Genomic DNA, 21,586 nt, shown 5'->3' with positions numbered 1-21,586 from the left:
AACACACTTTCTGCTCTGTTGAATCAGTTGAATCAGACGGGTTTAAATGAGTTTTTTGACACTGATCAACTGAAGGGATAATTAGAGATATAGGTGTCGATTTCAGGAGGGCTTGCACAGGACATGCCTCTCCTCAATATTTAGAACATGTGCATTTGTTCCCGGACTTAAAAACATTACGAGGACTTTTGTTTTTGACAAAATTAAGACACTGACATGCAGCCTCACCCCCACTATTGAGTGCCAATAAAAAGTATCCACTCTGCCTAGTAGTTTTTATTGAATCAGTTCAATCAGAGAGGATTTAATCTGTTTTTTTTTTGACATTGAACAACAGAATAGATAGATGACACACAGGTATACAGGCATAAATTTCGGGGTGGGGGTGGTGGGGAGAAGGGGACATGCCCCCCTCAGTATTTACGACATGGGCATTTGTCCCCTACATGTAATTAAAAACATGAAAGTGGCTTTTTGACAGAAGAAAAACATCAAACTGGTGCATAAATATTCCCCACAACGCAGGAAATTAAAGTGTTAGAAGCTCAAATTCTTTCAATGGAAGACCACCCCCCAAAGTTGAACGCAGCCTACGCCCTTGTGACAACAACATTTAGCAGAACCACTACTGTATCTATACATATAGTGCCTATAAATCAGTTGCAACAGAGGAGTTTTCGTGTGTTTCTTACACTGATCAACAGAAGACACAAACGGATACACAAGCGTGTCTCTCTAAGGGGGTGCGGGGGACACGTCTAACTCAATATTTGTGCATTTGTCCCCTGCACTTAAAACCAGGACAATAACAGACGACTTTTGTTTCCACAAAATTAAAGACATGAACATGCAGAAAAGGCACAAAGTGGTGCGTAAAAATTTCACCTGACGAAACCTACACCCTTGACACATACGTACATACATGAGAGTAGATTTCAGGGTCCTGTCCCCCACAATTAAAAACATTGCAGAGGACTTTTGTCTTGACAACATTAGACACATTAGAGACATTTAGATGCAGAAAAGGCAAACCTTGGTGCATGAAATTAGAATATAGGAAATTAAATTTTCTGATGGAGATCAATCCCCATGTGGAAACAAAACCCTATGCCATAAAGTAGATGTATCGACAGATAGACAGACAGATAGATAGACGGATACATAGGTGTACATTTCGCGGGGGATGCAGGGGACACATTCTCCTCAATATTTGTGCATTTGTCCCCACCATTAAAAACATGAAAGTAACAGAGTACTTCTGTTTCAACAACATTAAAGACATTTACAGGCAGAAAGGCACAAAGTGGTGCATAGATAGACAGATAGATGCAGATTTCGGGGGTTAGGGGAGGGAACAGGGGACAGTACTTACAACAAGGGCCTTTGTAACAGAGGACTTTTATTTCGACAAAATTAAAGGTATTAACCTGCAGAAGAGGCACAAATTGGTGCAAGAAACCACAGGAATGCAGGTAATTAGCTGAAGTGTTTAACGCTCCAGAAAATTTGTAGAGACAAAATCTACACCCATAGATAGATGGATAGATCGATGTGTAGATAGATTCGTAGCTAGGTGTAGATGTTTGGGGTGGGGGATGACGCAGGGAACATGTCCCCCTCAATACTTACAACATGGGCCTTTGTCCCTCAGCTAGAAACTTGAAAAGAAGCAGAGGACAAAATTTAAGACCTGCAGAAAAGGCAAAACTTGGTGCAAGAAATCACAAGAATGCAGGAAATTAGCTGAAGTGTTTGACACTCCAGAAAATTTGGAGCCCCCCCACCCTTTAATATGTGCCCACCACCCCAATATGGAAACAAAATTTGTGCCCTTGGATAGACAGATAGGTGTAGATATGAGGGATAGGGGGGATGCAGGGGACGTGTTACCCTCAATAAATAGAACATGTCCCCCACAGCTAAAGACATGAACGTAGCAGAGAACAAAATTTGACTCAACTAAAGATGTTTACAGACAGAAAAGGCAAAAACTGGTGTATTAGATAGATAGATAGATAGATAGATAGATAGATAGATAGATAGATGAGGATTAGTAGCTGAGGCTGTGAGTGTCATTAATAGTGTAGCTCTGTCCTTTCAGTGTTTGCCTGGCTTTGCACATAGGAGATCAATAAGGCCGTTTCCCCTTCCCAACCCCCTTCTCTCCCACTCCCTGGTGCTCTCCCTCTCTGTTTTTCTTTCTCTCTCTCTCTCTCTCCCTCTCTGCAGCACATGACAATAATATCGCTAATCTTTCACTGGTTAACCTGGCAACAGGCAGGCAGGTTGTTTGGCTTCAGGAGATCGGCGCCACAGAACAAAAACAAAACAAAACACAAAAATCATTGACTGGACTCTGGAGGACGAGGATGAATGAGAGCTGTTTCATAAAGTCAAACAATGCACACAGCCATTTTCCACTCTCCCCTGCCTGCCGCTCTTACCAGACCCATCTTTTAATGCCCATCAAACGTGCTCGTGGCATGAAAGATTAATACGAGTCTGCTGTTTCTTATTTTCTTTCTGAAGAACCCAAATGGAGCAAATTGGGATGTGCAAAACTTCATTCGGAGCGGCTTAAGTGCAAAAGCGAGAAAAGCAAAAACTGACATGTGGAAAAAGAGCCGGGAGATGCCATTGATTGAGTGAGGGCAGGCAGGTTTGGGCTTTGTGTGAACAGCCAGATAGAGGCAGGGTAGTGAAAGGATCAATACCGACCTTAATAATTGATAAGTATAAGGGAGACGGAGGGGAGAGGAGAAGAAAGAGAGAGGCTGTGTTAGCACTTGTAACAGCATCTTCTAGGTAAGCAAAGTCAAATCTGTGGTTAACAGCTGAGGACCACACGCCTAAACACCGTGGCAGAGGGTGTGTAAGTGGTTTTCAGGAACGCTGTTTACACCCAAAAACATCCTGTGAAATATCAACAGCGCGGATCTGACACCCGCAAGGATGGTGCAGACTTCCAGTGCTGAACAAACACACGTATGAAGCCATCATAATACAGAAGTGCAACATCTGTAGTGAGAGCAGGGCCTGTGTCTGAACACACACATGAAAAGACTGCAGCTTAAGAGCATCTTACAGTAGACAAAGAGCATCAGAGCGTCCAGTTGCCTATCGAGTCGTAGTAATGAGTGCTTTCTGCTCATGTCAGCGAATCCTCAAAGCAATCCAAGGTTGTGATGTCATTTGATTTTAAAGGTTGCAATGCTTTATGGGGTTTGTAATGCGCCTTTATGGAGGCATGCAAGCACATTTCACCCAGCGTGCGTGCACGTGTGTGTGTGTGTGTGTGAGTGCTTCCACATGTGTGTGTGTGACTGGGTTATAGAGTGTGTCTGCACTATACATTGTTCAGGCTTATCTGACTCACTCTGAATCGGTATTGATTTCCTCTCCTCTGCTCTCTTCGGCTCTCTCTCTCCCTCCCTCCCTCCCTCCCTCCTTCCCTCCCTCCCTCATGCCTTCCTCCCCCCTTCTTTCTCTCCTGGCTGTGTACCAGCATCAGCAAAGCAGATCCTTTGCCTTCCACCCTTATTTCATTTCTGCTCTCTGGTCATCTCTCTCTGTAACAGACAGACTAATTCTGGCACACTGCAGTGAAATATTTTGACACTCAGTATGAGTGAGAGTGAGTGTGTCCAGAAAATATGACAGCAGAGAAGTCTGTAGATGACTTATTGCAGATTGTAAAACAAACACAAGCCAAATATTTAATAATAACATACAACTGATGAAATTAGATATTTGCAGAAGTTCTAGTCAATCATATCTTATTGTTTTAACTTCTCAAATGATGCAGGGCTGCAACATTTACTTGAAACATGAATGTCTGCACTGAGGCCAAGACGTAGAAATATGAAAACCCTCAACTTTGCCCATTTTTTGAGTATAAATTGCTTTAATTCACCTGCAAAATGACCATATCCACCACTCACTGCATAGTCGAATTCCCGAAGAAAACTTTTCCTCATGCCAGATATTTTAATTGACCTTTTATGACATACAACTGATAGGATTAGATATTGTGGCAGTAATTCCCTATTTTAATCAATCATATCTCATTACTTTAACTTCCCCAAATGATGCAAGGCTGCAACATGTGGTGTAAACATGAGGCCACGAGACAGAAATATAAAAACCCTCAATGCTTTAATTCACCCCGGAAATGACCATTTGTGGCTTTTATAAAATACTCACTGCATGTTATGTTGTAATCCTGGGGGAAAGTTTTCCTGCAGGCCTTCCCGGTGACCGAAGAATCCAAAAAGGTGAACACTCTTCATGAATTGAAGTAGCCTAAACGGCGACCGTGTTTAACAACAACAAAACTATATGAAAACATCTGGTTACAAACTCTCACACAGCTCCTGCAGTATAATCCAAGTCTCATTTATCCAGCTGTAAGCTCAGTACTTTGCAAACACGTGCATTTTCACTAAAACACTACAATATAAAACACTTCCGCCAGGAGCAGCGCGCCATGGGCGTGCCTGAGCAGGCGCATGCGTATGATCTCCGCTTTAGGTAGAGATTAAACGCACCTGTGCAGGCACCTGCTCGGGCACCTGCTCGGGCATGCATGAGACTGTTTGTACTGACATATTAATTTATCAGATGATAATGTTTGAGCACAGATGCACGTGTTCAGGAAGCACTGAGTGTAGACTGTGTAAAAGAGACTTGGATCATACTGCAGGAGCTGTGTGAGAGTTTGTGAACTGATAATTTCACATAGTTTTGATGTTGTTAAGCGACATATCTTCACTTTAATTCATGAAGAATGTTTGTCTTTATTGGATTGGATGCTCACTGTGAAGGCACGCGGGAAAAACAAAGTTTTCAACAAAGGCATCATGATAAATATGAATAAATAATAATGATGTTGACGCATCTGTTAGTCCAAACTCTTAATTTGCAGCACAGTAATTTGGAATTCAGTCACTGGAGCACAGTCCTCCTCTGCTTTGATAATAATTGCCTCGTGTCGGTTTGGAAAAGGCCTCCTGATGTCACACACACAGCAGACTGGTGTTAAAGGCGCGAATAAAACCTTTAAACGCGCCAATTTGTCCAGTTAGTGAGGATTAAACTGCAACTTTTAACTTTATTGTTCCCGAGGAGAAATGACTCTCTCTGTGTGTGTGTGTGTGTGTGTGTGTGTGTGTGTGTGTGTTTGCAAGAAGTATAGCAGGGCCTTATTTCAGTCAGACCTCATCAGTTCCAGTCACATAATTTTCCATTTAGCCTTTTTTTATTTATTAAAATGGCCGACAGGAGAAACCGACACACACTGCGTTTTTATAAAGGTTTTTATAAAGTTAATTCTCAATTAAACTTTAGCATTTATATTTAAAATTTTAAAAGGTAAATTTAGGTTATATTAAGAATATTTGTTTTTTAAGTGGGCCTTAAAATAAAAACAACATTTTTGTTTATAGTTTCACAAACTTCTAATAATCCTTATAATTTTCAAGATATAACAGGCCGCACATTCCTCATAATTAGGCAAAACACTGTTTCGATTCTTGTCAAATTAAAAGCTGAAATTGTACACATTAAGATAATAAAATAATCATAAAAAACATTTAAAGAGACCGTGTTTGAAGCTTTAATAAAACACCTTCTCCCAAAACAAAAACGTCGAATTTACATCAGTCATCATCACTAATATAAAATGGTATATTTTATATTGTTTTAGCTTTATAATACATATTTTATGCGCTTCTGAAAATATTTCTGACCGCTCTGAACTCTCCCCTCTGTGTCTCGTCTTTAATTTCGTTTGCACCGATAACTCGTTTTATTCTCTTCATACTCTCACCGTGTTTAAGTCCTTACAAGCAGCAGGAGCTGTCTGACACCAGCCTGTGCTCCCTGGATTTAATTGGCCAATTTATTCCGAGTTGTTTTGGAGTAAATAAACTACACCCTTTGGTTAAAGGGGGAGAAAAAAGGAGAGGCATTAAACACGGTTTATAGACTACAAGCCAATATCTGATAGGCTGTAAAGCTGCCGATCACTCGTCTCAACAAGACAACACAGGCTTCCCATCGACAAATAAACCAAAGCTTTCAAATAATCCGATCCTGATCAATGGGGAGGATTCTTCTTTTAGGACGGGGTTTGAGTTTCACCGCTGCTGTGTGTCCATGCGGGTGGGGTTGATGGCGTTTTTCCTTTTTCCCCAGCAATGAATAGGCCTATAATATGATCAATACAATCAATAACCGTACATCTGAGAGGTGTGACAGAGAGTGATTGACGTCAAACTGTTTCTCGCCTGCAGTAGTCCGTCCAGGGCGGGAGAGGGCCCGTCTCACCGGACACAAAGCCCGATCTCATCCGTCCGTCCAGCCGTCGACTAGCAGCAGCACGGTGCGGTTAGTTCACCGTCTGCACCCCCCCTTCCCCCCTCACCCCCCATACCACACCTACACAAACACACACACACACACACACACACACACACACACACACACACACACACACTAAGTTAAGACACACATAACACACATTACATTATTTATTTATTCATTTTGGTTCTCTTCCTTTTGAGGATTACAGTCATTTCAAACCTGCTTTTTCATTTCATAGATAGACAGATAGACAGATAGATAGATAGATAGATAGACAGATGGCCTTCTAAATGTGACTCACATCCACTTATTGGCTTTCATCTCTGTGTAATGGCATTGTGATACCTTCAGGATGAAGCTGCCATCTGAGAGTCTCATGTTACTCCTGCACATTCAACATTTCAAAACACACCACGCTGAGTGTCTTCAGACCAAATCCCACTGTTTACCTGAGTCTGTCATTCAGCCTGTAACACATGTACACTTTTGTGTTTGTTTTATTTGATTAAGGAGGAAATGTGAAGTCCCCCTCCACTCCAGAAAAATGTGTTTTGCTTTTTGTTTCTGAATGATGCATGTGCAGAGTTTAAAGCTTTCCGCCTTCATTTGCTGAAGAAGGGAGAGTTTGTCTGTGTTGGTCTGAGCCAGCTGTGGGTCATTGTGCAATTTATGCAAGTAGGAAGTGGACGCCTGAAGCCTCCAGGTCCCCTTAAAGTTAGAATAGAGTTTTCAGCGGGGTGGATCTGGGGGCCCCGAATGTTTCTCAAAAGCCCTGAATCTTGTAGGTTTTAAAAAATATCTTCAGCTTTGTGGCATTGAGATATTAATATATGCCCATGTTGTTTATGCTACGATGCTACTTCCTTTAGAAATCTAATAAAATTGAGTGAATGTTCTTCTTTCGGCCTGACGTTGATTTCAGAGTAAGACCACACTTACTCTGCATTGTTGGGGATCCTTGATGTGCAGTTAGAGCAGCCCAGATTATTATGGTATGGATTCAAATAGAGCAGATTTATCAGCTAAACATTCATTCTGTAAACTAACACAGAAGGTTACGCCAAATTCCTACGTTATGTCACTTAAAAAATTAACATTAGACAGTTGTTGCGTCTTTTTTGGTGCAGAAGTAAAATTGAGTCATCCTCAACATTCATTGTTGTGCTGTGGCTTCAGATCAATGATGACAGTTGGAGAACAATTAAATCAAAATAGGATGTAGGCTCTACAGTATCATTTTTATTTCTTGGCAACTATCATGGTTTTTCCCAAGTGGTGTACAGACTTTTAAGCATATTGTTTTCTAAAACAGCTTGAAAAATAGATCACATATCTGCCATAAATGTTAACAACATCTGGTTTTCAGTGACAGAGACAACCTGTGTCTGTTAGTTAAACTTTTGAAATGAAAAATATTTGCATATTCATAGATTCTGGATTTTTCTGTGAAGAAAAAGATGAAGTTCTGAGAGTTTTTAATGGGATAATTTTACTTTTTTGTGAAAAAAAATACTTGAAAAGAGACTTTGTGCAGTTGCTAATTGGCTAAATTGTTTGGACGTGTACTCAGAAAACGACTCCCAATCTTTACCAATGCTGTATATCGTCATATGTTTATTTTCTCACCCATGTCCATGATGTCCTGATAACTTCCAGTAAGTTTCAACACAAAACGTCTAATAAACACGGCCTGCCTTAGCCAGTGACATAAGCACCTCGTGGCATGGCGGGACGATACATTTGACACTAATCAACCATGTGGCTCCAACACTTTGTATTTCTATATGTCTCAAAACACATCTGGAAGAGGGTCTTTACGGAAATTGACTGAATATGATTGTTGTCCAATCCAGTGACTATTCTCAGCCTGCTCGCTCTTAGCTGTAGCTTCCTAATTCAAGAGACAAAAGTCAACCATCATCCTCGTACTGCTCTTCCCATCGTTATGTATAAGTGCACAGTCTTATGAAGGCAGTCGAAGGCAAAGTAACAGCAGCTGCTTAAGTGATAAAGCAGAGTGGCTTGAGTACGACTCAACATGCTGCACATTCAGTGTTTTAATCTTTGGATCGGCAAGAGGTTGAGATTAAGCGAAGTGCCTTTAGCATCATTGACACCAGGACATATGAAAGAGACGACACGAGCGAGTGCCACTTGAGACTGCTAAGAGTCATCACTTGTCTCTTCAGAAAAGCCCATTTGGTAATGAGGCGACTAAAGATAGCCTACGACGCCGTGGTTCTGGTCTCGAGAGAGGTTGTTTTAATGAGCAGCTCCCTCTTTACCTTCCCTGTGGTCCTATTCATTGCCGTAGAAGGGGGACGTTCAGGGGTCTCATTTAAAATGGATCTATTGATTATCTGAAATATGTATTGACCAAGGCCTGCTTGGTTGTGTTGCTCTGCGGGCCTCGGAGCTGCGGAGCTGCAGAGCTTGAGCTGATGGAGGAGAACCAGAGTGGTGTTGGCATTGTAAAATGGCCGGTAGCACAAGTTGTTCGAAAACAGGCATTACATATTAAATTATCACTATATTAGCACTAGCATTCAGTCATTACATTAGGGAGTATTGAGTTTGGTTTGAGACAGCACTTAGAGAGCCGCGAGGAGATTCTGGCATGGCTGGGCCTGAACCAATTGAATAAACGTTCCATGAAATGGTTCTGAAGTGCGGATCAATCAATATGGGAGCTATCAATCTGAGGGCAAATTAAAACAATTGAGAAAAACAACAAGAGGGAAACAGTTGAAGAAGTCCAGGAGGTTATCTGTGGAGGCTCCAGCGCGGGGGACAAACGTATAACCCGTACGCTCTGCTCAGGAAAATATCTTAATTATGCTTTGCTTGCAACAAAGCATGAACAATGGCAGTTCAAACACATGCACGCTCACACACACACAGGCATGCATACACATGTGCACATTCATATTGATCTCCCTCCTCACAGTCAAATCTGTTTACTGCTGTTGTCTAAACCTGCTGTAAAGTCATCAATCATTTGCATACACCACCTCCACACTGCAGCCTCTCTCCATCCTTTGCTCCCCTCACCCTGCTCCCCTCGTTTCCTCCACAAACACCTCAACACCAGGATGAATGTAATCCCTCACTTTTCTTTCTTTCATCTCATGCACGCGCACACCTTTTTATTTTAATTTTTTTAATGATAAGAAATAATCAGTGACGTGTGATGAGAGACATTCCTTTGTCCTCCTCCTCCAGAGCTCCCAGACTGGATGACTGCCACTCTTTTCCGCCACATCTCCTTTGTTCCTCCACAGATAAACAATTTCTTCTCCATCTGTCTGTCACAGAGCGCGCTCCCGAGCTGTACTCCCCAATGCGAGGCGCGCCACACACACACACACACACACACACACACACACACACACACCTCGGCCTCGCGGATCGATGGGGATCGATCGGGTGGGGAAGGGAGCCCTGATTACTGGACCACGTGTTCAGGAGAAAACCGCGGAAAATCGATCATTGCAGCTTTTTAGGGCAGCAGAACAGAACAGACTCCCTTCAGTCTCCACAGCTACAGCCGAGCCTACTGACGGTGCATCCAGGCACAGCACGCCGCTTCTTTGTCAGCATTTCACATCACGCTCCTCCAGTTTCAACCAGACACACAGACCCACAATGAAAACCCTGTATCCACCACAACCTCCTTTTTCTTAAGAGATTTGTAGCCTATCTATAAACCAGAAGAATAAAATTAAACCTTAGTTCACACTGAACAACATTAACCCCGTCAGCCTCTGTATTAAAGCACCCCACCGGTGGGTTTGCATGTTGTGGCCCATTATCCACAGACTCACCGTGCAGCCCACTTTACATTACTGATGACCGTTTTCCAAGCCTTCTGTAAGTTTTTGGATTGATTTCCTATCCTCCAGGCGGCCACCAGTTTCACTTCATTTCACTGCACTTTAAAAATCAACTTGTAGAGATTTGAAACTTGCCTGAAATAGGGAATCCATCCTGATGAACGATCAGTCTCATTAATGTTTGTTTTTATTGTCATGTTCTGCTGCAGACGTTAGCAGGGGCCATTTAAATCATGATGCTTTGTTAAGCATTTAAAGGAACACTTCACCTCCCAGATGACCATTTGTATATCAGTTATTCACCATATGGGTTGAACATTTTTTTTCTGACATGCTTCTGGTGAAGGAGGAATCCAAAAACTGAAAAAATTCTTGGTGAATTGAAGTCATAGGGGTCCACGTTTAACAACAGCAAAACTATATCAAAACATCCATGAACATAACCCTTGCGGCATCAGACGCTGACAAAAAAAGCTTTTCCTTTAACGTCGACAGTCGCCATTATAGTTTGATGCTTGGCAGCATCAGGGGGAAATGCAGCGGGACATGAACGAAAGTTAAAGCGGCGAAAGTCTGAGTTGGGCAGGTGGGAGTGGTGGTGGATGGGTCCAGCAAACATCGACTTTCCCCTGGGAGAGTGGTGTTCGTGTCTCGTAAGATTATCAGCCAAACATTCATCTTTTTTCCTAAACCTAACCACATGTGTTAGTTGTTGGAGGAAAAAAACATCAATTCATGTTGTTGTACCGACGTAGTGTGTTTATTTTTAAAGAGACTGTATGTAAACGGTAAATTTCCTGTGGAAGTGTATTTTGAAAGAAGACAATGCATGTAACAGGCAGAACTTGACACGGCGTCCCAGAACATCAACAACCAACGCACCCAGGGTACTTTGCACGTCACATGTAGACGTGGAAATCTATTTAGAAATGACAGTGAAACTAATCTATGCTTTCCTCAAACTAGACCCCATTGACAAAAACAGTAATTTTACCTCGCTGAACACGGGAGCTGCTGGACTACCGCTACCTCGATTGGCTACTGTTTGTGCTATTGTGTGACTTTGGTAAATTCAAATTAGCCATTTAAAACACCAAAGTCACACATTAACAAAAACAAAATAACTGACTGAAGCAACGGTAGATCACTAGCTAAAAGGTAAAATGACTGTTTTTGTCAATGGAGTCTGTTTTGAAGAGAGCATAGATATGTGTCACTTTCAGTTCAGGTCTCGTCAGAAAGGACTGTCTGTTTAGGAAGTACTGAGCATACGACTTGGATTATACTGCACGAGTTGTGCGAGAGTTTATAAACAAATGTTTTGATATATTTTTGATGTTGTTAAACGTGGTTGCCTATGACTTCAATTCATCAAGAATTCTCCATTTTTGGATTCTTCGTTCATTGTGGAGGCATGTGAGAAAAACAAAGTCTCTTTACAAATTAGACAAATCTAGACAAATGATAATTTTCTGGGTGAAGTACTCCGTCATGGATAGTTGGACATGTAGGTGTTGATATTCAGCTGCTAGAGTTGTTCAGCGACTGGGTCTCAAATCTCTGAGTCTCCCTGAACACACCGGCAGGAAGACTTTTCAGACCTTCCTTTTCTGAAGTAGACTAACACACAGAGATCATCTGACTTTGACAAGAACATTAAGAACCGTTAGCTGTCAGGCAACTTTTAGAGCTCCTCAAGTTGATTGTCATACCACAATGAAATAAATGGAAAACAAAGACTACCTGGAAGATAAGAAATCAATCTTAAAAACTCTGAGTGTACTTTGGCAAATAGCAATGATAGATATACTGTACAACATTCTAAAGGCTGAAATGTACAAATGCCACAGTAATGGCCATTAAAGGATCCCAAGGGTGCTCTGGTACTCCACTTGGAAAGCAGTGTTTTAGGCGAGACAGTACGTCTTTTGAAAGTGATCGGACATCTCAGGTTTTGTTTTTATAACCTGAGAGTCAGAGAGATGTTTGAATTTGGTCTTTTTCACTCAGTGTTGACTCACTGACTCATTGCTTTCCTTTCTGACTTTCTACCTTTCCATTCTCTCTTTTGTAGCCTGCATACCCTCCTGTTATTCTCCCTACACTACATGTATGTGTTACTTTAAAAAAAATTTCATTCCAATTTACATTTTAACAGTGAGCTTAACACATTAAACTGAAATATTACAACTCCTATCACACAAAACATTCATGCATGCACACAAACACCTGCATTGGTCCATTTTTAACCCTTGTTTTCACCATTTGATTGGTATGGAAGCCAATTTCAGCCAGTGTGATGAAAAAGAAGATCCCTAAAGTCTTGTTAATGACAAAAGTTCTCAAAATAATGACTTTGTATCTCAAAAATAATGAGAATCTCTCAGAATAATGAAGAACTTTCTCAAAATAATAAGAAACCTTTTCGAAAAAAGACTCAGTATCTCAAAAATAATGACAAAATTTCTCAAAATAATAACACAAGTAGACAAATCAGCTTCACTATAACTCGCAGCATTCACAGACAAAGCATTTGTCTTTATCTGGACACATTTTCCCCACAAATACAACATGCTAATATTTTTAGCACAAGCCTATGGCATTTTACATTGTAAAAATTAGCCTAGAAGCTAGCAGACTTTTACTCTACTCATATGAAGCCAGGGACAACAGCAACATTTAACAAAGGTAACGCTAAAAAATTCGGCTCCATTACAGCTCACAAGGTTCACTGACAAAACAACCGTCTTATATTAAACACGTTTTCCAAACAAATATAACATGCTAACATTATTAGCACAAGCCTATGGCATTTTGCATTGTATAAACTAGCCTAGCGACAAGCAGAGATTTCCTCTGCTCATATGAAGCCAGGATAAATCACACACAAGACTTTAAATGCTGTTTTTGTGGAGGCTTTATTGACTTCACAATTTATTGTTTCTTATCTGTGAAATTAAAGTAAATAAACATTTCCTTTCCACTGAGGGAAATGGTTTCAGCTTACAAAAATAGACAGGAAGTCTGCGTCACCGCAACATGTAGCTACATTTCTGGGGAGGTGCACCTGAGGCTACGATGTAGGGTCTACGTATGGCGTTGATTTGACGCAGAAGTATAAATCTCTTTTTAGTAGGCTATCATTGTTTTCAGTCATTATGTTGAGATACCAAGTCATTAGTTTGAGATAAGTACATCATTATTTTGAGACATCACACTGGTGTAAATGGGCCTCCATAGCTTTGCCCTTTACCTATTTTAATTGTTAGTTGTTAACTCTTTGGCATTTCCCTTTATGTCATCATTAGGTTTCTAAGGCATCCCACCCTCATCTTGTTGCCATATGTTGCACTATCTGTTCCCACCCAGTTCTGTGTTATGTGTTCAGAAAATTTAAAGGACTCTGAAATAATTCGATGGCAATAAAACTCTTTTCTTTTGTTCTGTCCTCCCCTCCTTCCCTCTGCCCCTTCCCTTCCTCTCTCCAGCATGTAAACGTAAGGAGGAGGACCGAGGACGAGAGCGCAACCAGGTGCCAAAGAAGCAGCGACTGGTCTTCACCGACCTGCAGCGTCGCACCTTGGTAGCCATCTTCAGAGAGAACCGCCGCCCCTCTAAGGAGATGCAGATCACCATCTCCCAGCAGCTGGGCCTGGAGCTCTCCACTGTTTCCAACTTCTTCATGAACTCACGCCGCCGCTGTACGGACCGCTGGGACACAGAGGAGCTCAGTCACGGGGTGCACGGGGGCCACGGTCATGCACACACTCCTCACGGGAACAGCAACAACAACTCTTCACCGATCCAACCCGGTACCTCCTCTGCAGCCACTTTCTCGAAGGCTTGACGGTGGCAGGTTGGATGGTTGAACGGATGCATGGAGGATGGAGGGGCGGATGTTTTTCACTAAAGCACTCCTTTAGCTCCTGCAGCTACAGGGTGTGTAGCTTCAGACCACTCATCTGATTCATCTGCTCAGAGTACTGACGACTTGTGCAGATGAATCAGATCCTCTCGATGCTCCATGTGTTTTCTTTTAATCTGAATGTTACTCATAGGGGCTAATGTGCATTTCAAATTGTGGCTCTTCAAAACCAAAGATCCAGTAGCTTTAAGAGAGAGTTGCCCTCAAACAACCACACGTGGCTCTTAGTAAATCCACCTGAAAACCAAAGAAAATCCATCCACACTAAACCACTCTGTTGGTCTGTGTTGAAGCCTTGAAAAGGGAGGGATTGTCTTTAGGAACCTCTGATGGTGGTCAGGATGTAAACACACCAAAGAATCACCCGTGACAGGGAACAGATAGCTTTAAGACAGGAAACCTTGAGCAGCCACACGTTGGTCTTCACAAATCAGCCAGAAATCAGACAGTGGATGTGTCTGCTTGGCCGTGATCAACCGCTCCTCATTTCAGTAACAGACACTGAGGCTGATTGAGAGGTGCGTTTGCGTGTCAAGTGTCTGCGAAGCGTTCTCTGCAGGTCCTTTGACCCGCTAACCACATACCACCTCGCTGCATCACTGCAGCCGTGCGTGTGCATGTGCGTAATGTTCACATGCTCCTTGAGTGTAATTCCTCTGCAGTGATTCGGCCTGCTCCACATCAGAGTAACAGTGCCACCTGCTGTCCATTTAACCACATCTGATCATGTCCTGAGCATGTAGCCACATGTCTCCAGCAGGCCTACAGCTACACACTGTAGACTTCTAATACCAATACTCCATATAAGCAGAAGTGTAGCCCTGCAAACACCAAATAGACTGAGACGAACACGACAACTCACACACCCTTTGATACACATTTGAATGTTGTCTCGTTGCATGGCGACATGGCCATAGACCGCGTAGCCGCTTGAGAGGTTATTTTCAGGTTACAAAAGGAGAACAATCAAACAGGGATGACACTCCCCGCGTTTTAAAAAAGTGTCGTGCCCGAGCGTAGGGAGTGAGGGAGGGAGGGGGGTCTGCTCTGTTCTAGTGGCCAAACGCAGAGGTCAAATGTCACAATATAGGATCCTGAGTGCCAATGATGTTTGCCTCTTTATGATAATCAGAGAACAGGTGCAGCCCACTCCGTCGCCATGCGCCCCTGCTGTGTCTGGCCTGTGTCATTACAACTGCGAGCACTACACGGGCACCTATTCCATACCTCAGATAAACATTGATGTGATCGACGTGAAACACAATGAAAATGACTGTAAATAATAATTTAGTTTCATCTCTCTTTCTCTCTCTGTCTTATCTATTCTCTATTTATCTGCTCTCTTGCTACTCCCCCTGTTGTGTCCTTCTTTCCTTTCTCCCTCCTTAACTATTGATGCGGGTAATAATAGTACCATAGACACATGGTTTCTCTCTCGTGACTATTGTGCTATGTTGTGCTGAGACTATATGTAAAGAAGCACCTTGTCGACAAAATGTAAAAACTTAAAGATGAAAAAAAAGGAGAATCAACACAGACTGATCCTATGCACAGACCAGGACGGAATACAACAATTGACGAGCTGTGCATATTTGTGAATACGTGATGGAAGGACCTCTTCCTTGATCTCTGAACTTTGAGCCCTTTGAACTGGACTGTCACTGCATTCCTCTGCTGATGGTGTTTTTTGGTTACCATGAGAACCGCCTCATTTCTTTGTGTCTTTTTTTATCTTTAATTTTGTGGGCGAAGCCACTTGTTGTGTAGCATCTTCTAGCGGGAGATAATCATATTAGAGAGGAGACGCAGACAGGAGGGAGAAGGGTGCAGCAGGAGCATCAGAGGCCCATCATCAGACTGGAGGGAAACATTTACGTGACATTCCTCCGTAGTTTTCGAGGTCTGGGAGGGAAAAAAACTGTAGCTTTTCATTGCAGATATTTGAAGCTCAGACCCAAAGAGTTAGCGATGGAAACAGTTGTGCGTGTGTGTGGCTACCTCACAGAATAGACTGGACTGTGACACAGCCATCAATACCAAAGATACTTCAAGCCTGCCGTGTTCACACTGGACCAGGGACATGCACACACATGCAAACACTACACACATGCAAACACACACATGCAGATACGCTTCTAAGAGCCTGTTTACACCTGGTATTAACATGCATTTCGGTGATCCGAACACAAGTGGACGTCTCCAAATGACCACTTGTGTTCAGATTTCGTTCCTGCCTATGTTACTTGCGCTAGGAGGTTGAAGGTCTATCGCACAGTTATTACGTTCACACTCTCGCTTGCTGCTCGCTAGCCATGGATGGATTACTAAACAGGCCCAGGGGCCCAAGGTGTCAGGGGCCTCCTGTGGCCTTCACCTGCAAAATGTTGCTCAAATTAACATGTTACAGAAAGAAAGATACTAAAAATTACCACAAAAGCCCCGTTTCCACCAAACACTTTCAGTATAGTACCTTTGGAACCAAAAGTAACCCTTCAGACACGGTACCTAGACCCTAGTCTCTATATACAGATTCTACATTCAGTGAATGTAGGCAAACCCCGGAGATCTTGCGTGATATTGACCAATCACGTTTGAGCCGGCTGCAGTTGTTGCCAGGTTAAACGCTCCGTGCAGTGAACAAACGAGGCGGAACATAATTGGCGTCACTGCAAACTCTGAATCCATCGCAATGGTTCAGCATATTTACTTATATATAAACGGAAGTCGGAAATGGAAATTCGCCTCCTCCGCCCAAATCAAACCGGAATGCCGGAAAATCGGGGATCTGCCCCCAGAGGCTGTATCGCCGTCTGCCGGAAGTCAGATGCCGAATACAGCTGATGGGTTCCGAGAATGCCTAGACCCTAACAGTACTCTTAAATGTAGGCGGGGTTGTTGTCACACACTGCTCCGTCCAGCACTCGCTGTATTTCCTCATCACTGGTGACACAGATGGAAGTCTGCTCCTCGTCTGTCGTCCAGGGAACAGGATCACACACTGACATTTTCAGAACAAAATAGAACAGGCTGCAGTGAAAGTCTCTCTAGATCCAAACTGCTTGGTGAAAATGGGGCTAAAGAGACACAAAATAACGAGAAAATAACTGCAAACAACCACAAAGATGCACAAAACAACCAAAAAAAGACTTGAAATTACTTCAAAGAGACACATGACAACAACCAAGAACCACAAACCCATAAAAATTGTGTAACGACTACAAAGAGATGCAAAACAACAACAACAAAAAAGGCAAAACCACCACAAAGTTTGTGTGTCTTGCTCCTAAGTCTTGTGCCCAGGGGCTCATTGTCTTATAATCTGCCCATGTTGCTAGTCATGTTAGCGGTTGTGTCCGTACTACCGGAGATACTGCTGTCAGCAGAATTCAACATGTCTCCTTCCAAAGGGTCAAACAATGGACAGTCACGCAACACCTCGTCCAATTTGTTGTCACTGTCGCTGTCACCAATACAACCACCACGTCCTGCGCTGATGATGCAGTCCTAGTCAGGGACGCTCAAGATGCATTAGCGTTTACATTGCAGAAGCTATGTGGTCAAATGTGTCCCAGACCACCTCTGCAAGTGGTTTGAGTGATCGCATCATAATGTGTCTTGGTGTATTTAGTGTTGTCCGCCTGTGTTCAGATCACACATGTTAATACCAGGTGCAAACAGGGCCTGAGTGCACATACACACCTCCACAGAGCAGTCGTGCTGCATGGCAAACACACGGAGGTGTTTGTTATGTGGGAAGAGTTGAGTGCCTTTTTCCTTCAACCAGGGGTTGGACTGCTCTGCACACACGCACACACACATACATAAACACACACACACAGTGTTTAAAGTGAAGGGGGGCACACACTGGGTGAAGGGGGAGCAACACAGGAGGAGGTCCTCATGACATTAAAAAAATTCTGTCTGAATTCAAAGAGCACTTTTTTCACACAATGAGGGAAAAAGATTGTTTACCGCCACCTTTTTGTTTTTGTTTTTTTACTACATGCTGGTGAGACTTCGTCATCTCACCGAGTCCTCTCCACAATACACACATGCACACACACTCCCACCAGAGATATTTTTGTGTAATTTGTAAACCGAGTGTAGGTGTGTGTGTGTATCTGACTGTTTACAAAAAGCCCTCTGATCCCGCTCTCTCATTGGCTTGCACCTAAAACTTTAAGCTTTGTAACCAACCGACCAATGATAAATCAGTAAGGAAATGACGAGACCCTTCGACTCACAGACACATGACGCCTGCCGGTGAGCCCCGCCCATCCAAACCCTCTTCGCTGGTCCCTCCGTCCAGGGTAGCATCACAACGAGGCAGGCATGTGTAGACAATTCATCTTGATATACCTCAAATCTTTATTGTAAAGGTTAATGTAGTGAAACAATAATGACAATGTTTAGCAATGAGAGTGACATTAAAGTCACAGCAAAATGATTGTTCCTTTTTTTTTTTTTAAGTAATTTATTTTTATTTATTTTAAGGAGCGTGTGCAGTATAAGTCTTATGGTTTGACATTTTTTGAGACGGTTAATTTATTGTTTGTAGGTTTGCACGTTGTCCTTTTGGAGTTAAAGGAATACTTCCCCCCTAAATGATCTTTGTCAATCAATTACTCACCCGGTGTTGCGTTTAATTCGGGGAAAAATACTTTGTTTTTCTCACATGCCTCCACGGTGAACGAAGAATCCAGGGACAAGTGTTTTGCTGTTGTTAAACGTGAACCCCTATGACTTTAATTCATGTAAAAGTTTCTCCGTTTTTTCAACACGTTCTCACTCCCAACGTGTCAAATATCGATGCTTGGTCAGTGACCCTGCATGTCAAAATATGAAGTGCTAGGTACCTCTTGTGTCAGTTGCAGATGTTCAGGGACGACATACATTGTACATTGCCAATTTTCACAGGTTATGTACCGTTTCTGCTTGGTACATACATACAGTCTCTTTTTAAAGTAATGAACGCTTTGTTTTTATGTTTACTTCTTTAGGTTTAGGCAAAAAAAGGAGAATGTGGTTAGGTTTAGAAAAAACATCATGATTTGGCTTATTTGTTACCAACGTAATGTCACGTCATGTGACACGTCGCTAGCATAGTATACTACAAATACTAGCCCACCACGTTGTTATTAGAATAACTCATATGACTTCACACGGGACACAAACAGCGGGCTCCTGAGTGAACAACACATTATTCTCACTCCAACCTCGTCATATATTGACGTTTGGTCATGGACTAGATACGATGTGAAAGGTACCCTGGGTGCGTTGGTTGTTGACGTTCTGGGACACCGTGTCAAGTTCTGCCTGTTACATGCATTGTCTTCTTTCAAAATACACTTCAGTTTTGACAGGAAATTTACCATTTACATACAGTCTCTTTCAAAATAAACGCAACGTCGGTACAACAGCGCAAATTGACATTTTCTTTATTCCCTCAACAACAAAAACATGTGGTTAGGTTTAGGAAAAAAGAACAGCATTTCGCTTTAAAATCTTACAGGACACGAACACCACACTCCCGGGTGAAAGTCTGTGTTTGTTGACCCATCCACTACCCCTCCATCCCACCCTACTTGGACTTTCGCAGCGCTGCGTTTTCCCTTAAACTATAACGACGCTTGGCCGTGTATCGTGCCAACATTAAAAGATGGCTTTTTTTGTCGGTGTTTGACGCCAGAAGTCACTGCCCAAGCGCCAGATTTCGGCGACTTCTGAGTGACACCAGGTTGAGGTGAAAGTCTGGAGTTTATCTGACTCATCCACCCTCCCTCTCTCCCGCCCCATGCGGACTTCTCGCTTTTTATACAACAGCAGTTGCTTGGAACGTCAAAGAACGCCACAGCCTGGTGCGTCTCATACCGCTGATAAAGGCTGCCTCTGTGTCTAACGCTGAGGGGCACTGACAAAACGTTGGTATTTGATTGGTTGGGAGTGAGACCAGGCTTGTTTTTGGATTCTTCGTTCACCATGTAGGCATGCAAGAAAAACAGTGTTTTCTTCTCGAATTCAACGTAACACAGGCTGAGTAACTGATACACAACTGATCATTTGAGGGTGAAGTACTCCTTTAAGAGAAAGATTAAAAGCATATAGGATATAAATGAACAGGTAGGAAAATACATGATGATGATGATGTAGCAGTGGGGGAGGAAGAAAACAAGATAACGGATACAAGACGTAGTTGAAAAAATTGTTTAAGACCAAGGTGAAAATGACACATCAAGGACGCATTAATTTCTGTTTGGATTATTTTGTGTTTGAAGATTGTCTCCTATGTGTGTTAAAGTGATTCCCATATTAAAAAAAAGAGAACCAACCAAAGCACCTCTGTCATTAGGGTTGGGACGAGCGATTCTTTTATGCATGGATATTATATAAGTGTATATAAACTGCAGGATGAACTGTACCTCTACAGGTGGAGGAGAGGGGGAGAAACAGGGAAACAACAACTGGGTTTTGGTTTCCGAGGACATTGTTTTTAGCTCTGTGTCTTTTATGTGCTGTTTGTATAAAATCTGTGTATTTGTACGTGTACCAGCTTCATCGCTGTGTGTCTTTCCTCCTGTTGTAACCCGTCCCTTTGTGTGGGAATAGTCTCCACACCTCCATGTCTGTATTTGTATCTACCCTTTGTTTCATCACATCACACGGGTGTGAGTGTGCGTGTGAGTTTCTCTTGTTTCGTTCCCGTATTTCAGCTCATCCGTATTTAATCTAAATTCGATCGGCCTGAGTGTTTGTCTGCTTTGGGAGAAGCATAAACAAACAGACAGCCAGGCAGCTGAAATACGGGTTTCTTCCAGTGCATCAAAATGGCGTCATTTGCTTTTTTCCTCAGAGCTCTGGAAGCCCCAGTGTCGATGTTCTCTCCCTCTTCCCTTACCAATCAATCAATCAGAACCAAGTGTCTTTGTGATGGTAGAAGACAATCAATTTCAAATAGAGCAGAGACAAAAAAAAAAGAAGAAGGAGGGAGAGAGAAAGAGAGCGATGGAGGAGGGCAGAGAAAACGACTGGACAGGAGAAATGGGAGGAGAGGAGGAAGGATGGTTCTCAGAGAAATCAGTGTGTGTGTGTGTGTGTGTGTGGTCACCTTTAACCTCTGCAGAGTGACCTTTACGGTTGGGGCTGAGATACCCAGGACCCTCCCCCGTCCACGATGGAGGAGGTGGGGGTCTGACTTGTTAAGTGGACATCTAATCGAAGATGTTGATCAAACGCCTGCACACACACACACAATACACACACACACACGATGGTCAACCAGAGAGCCGTTCTTCTGATCTTCATCTCCCAGTGACACAGTGAGTCTGTCAGTCACGTTGGTCTGCCTTCAGCCTGTGGAGGGAGACTCAAGTAATAATAACTGGAACAAATAATACACCAAGTGAAAACCAGTATGGTTAAATTGTGTGTTTTGACTAAAACAAATAAAGAAACAAGCAATTGGCTG

The 21,586-nt window shown here is 42.6% G+C and overlaps 1 protein-coding gene and 1 long non-coding RNA gene across 4 annotated transcripts in view; one reads left to right on the top strand and one right to left on the bottom strand.

Moving 5' to 3' along the window:
* The window catches only part of LOC126382569 (uncharacterized), a 16,345-nt gene extending 11,927 nt beyond the window's left edge, over window positions 1-4,418 (bottom strand). The window contains exon 1 of the long non-coding RNA XR_007569071.1: window positions 4,204-4,418. This is a non-coding gene — a long non-coding RNA (uncharacterized LOC126382569). The remainder of the gene's footprint in view (window positions 1-4,203) is intronic.
* Window positions 1-21,586, top strand: part of onecut3b (one cut homeobox 3b) — a 24,216-nt gene extending 2,630 nt beyond the window's left edge. Inside the window, exons 2-3 of one of the 3 annotated variants that reach the window (XM_050032492.1) lie at window positions 6,294-6,382; window positions 13,685-13,927. In XM_050032492.1, the coding sequence (XP_049888449.1) occupies window positions 6,294-6,382; window positions 13,685-13,783 (188 nt within the window). In that variant the 3' untranslated portion in view covers window positions 13,784-13,927. Of the gene's footprint in view, window positions 1-6,293; window positions 6,388-13,684 lie in introns of all 3 variants that reach the window. The other 2 variants (XM_050032493.1, XM_050032491.1) reach the window with 2 other exon arrangements.

Source organism: Epinephelus moara, chromosome 21 (assembly GCF_006386435.1).
Source record: "Epinephelus moara isolate mb chromosome 21, YSFRI_EMoa_1.0, whole genome shotgun sequence".
Lineage (NCBI taxonomy): Eukaryota > Metazoa > Chordata > Actinopteri > Perciformes > Serranidae > Epinephelus > Epinephelus moara.
The sequence above is the reverse complement of the archived record's forward strand: the minus strand, read 5'-3'. Positions and strand labels throughout refer to the sequence as shown.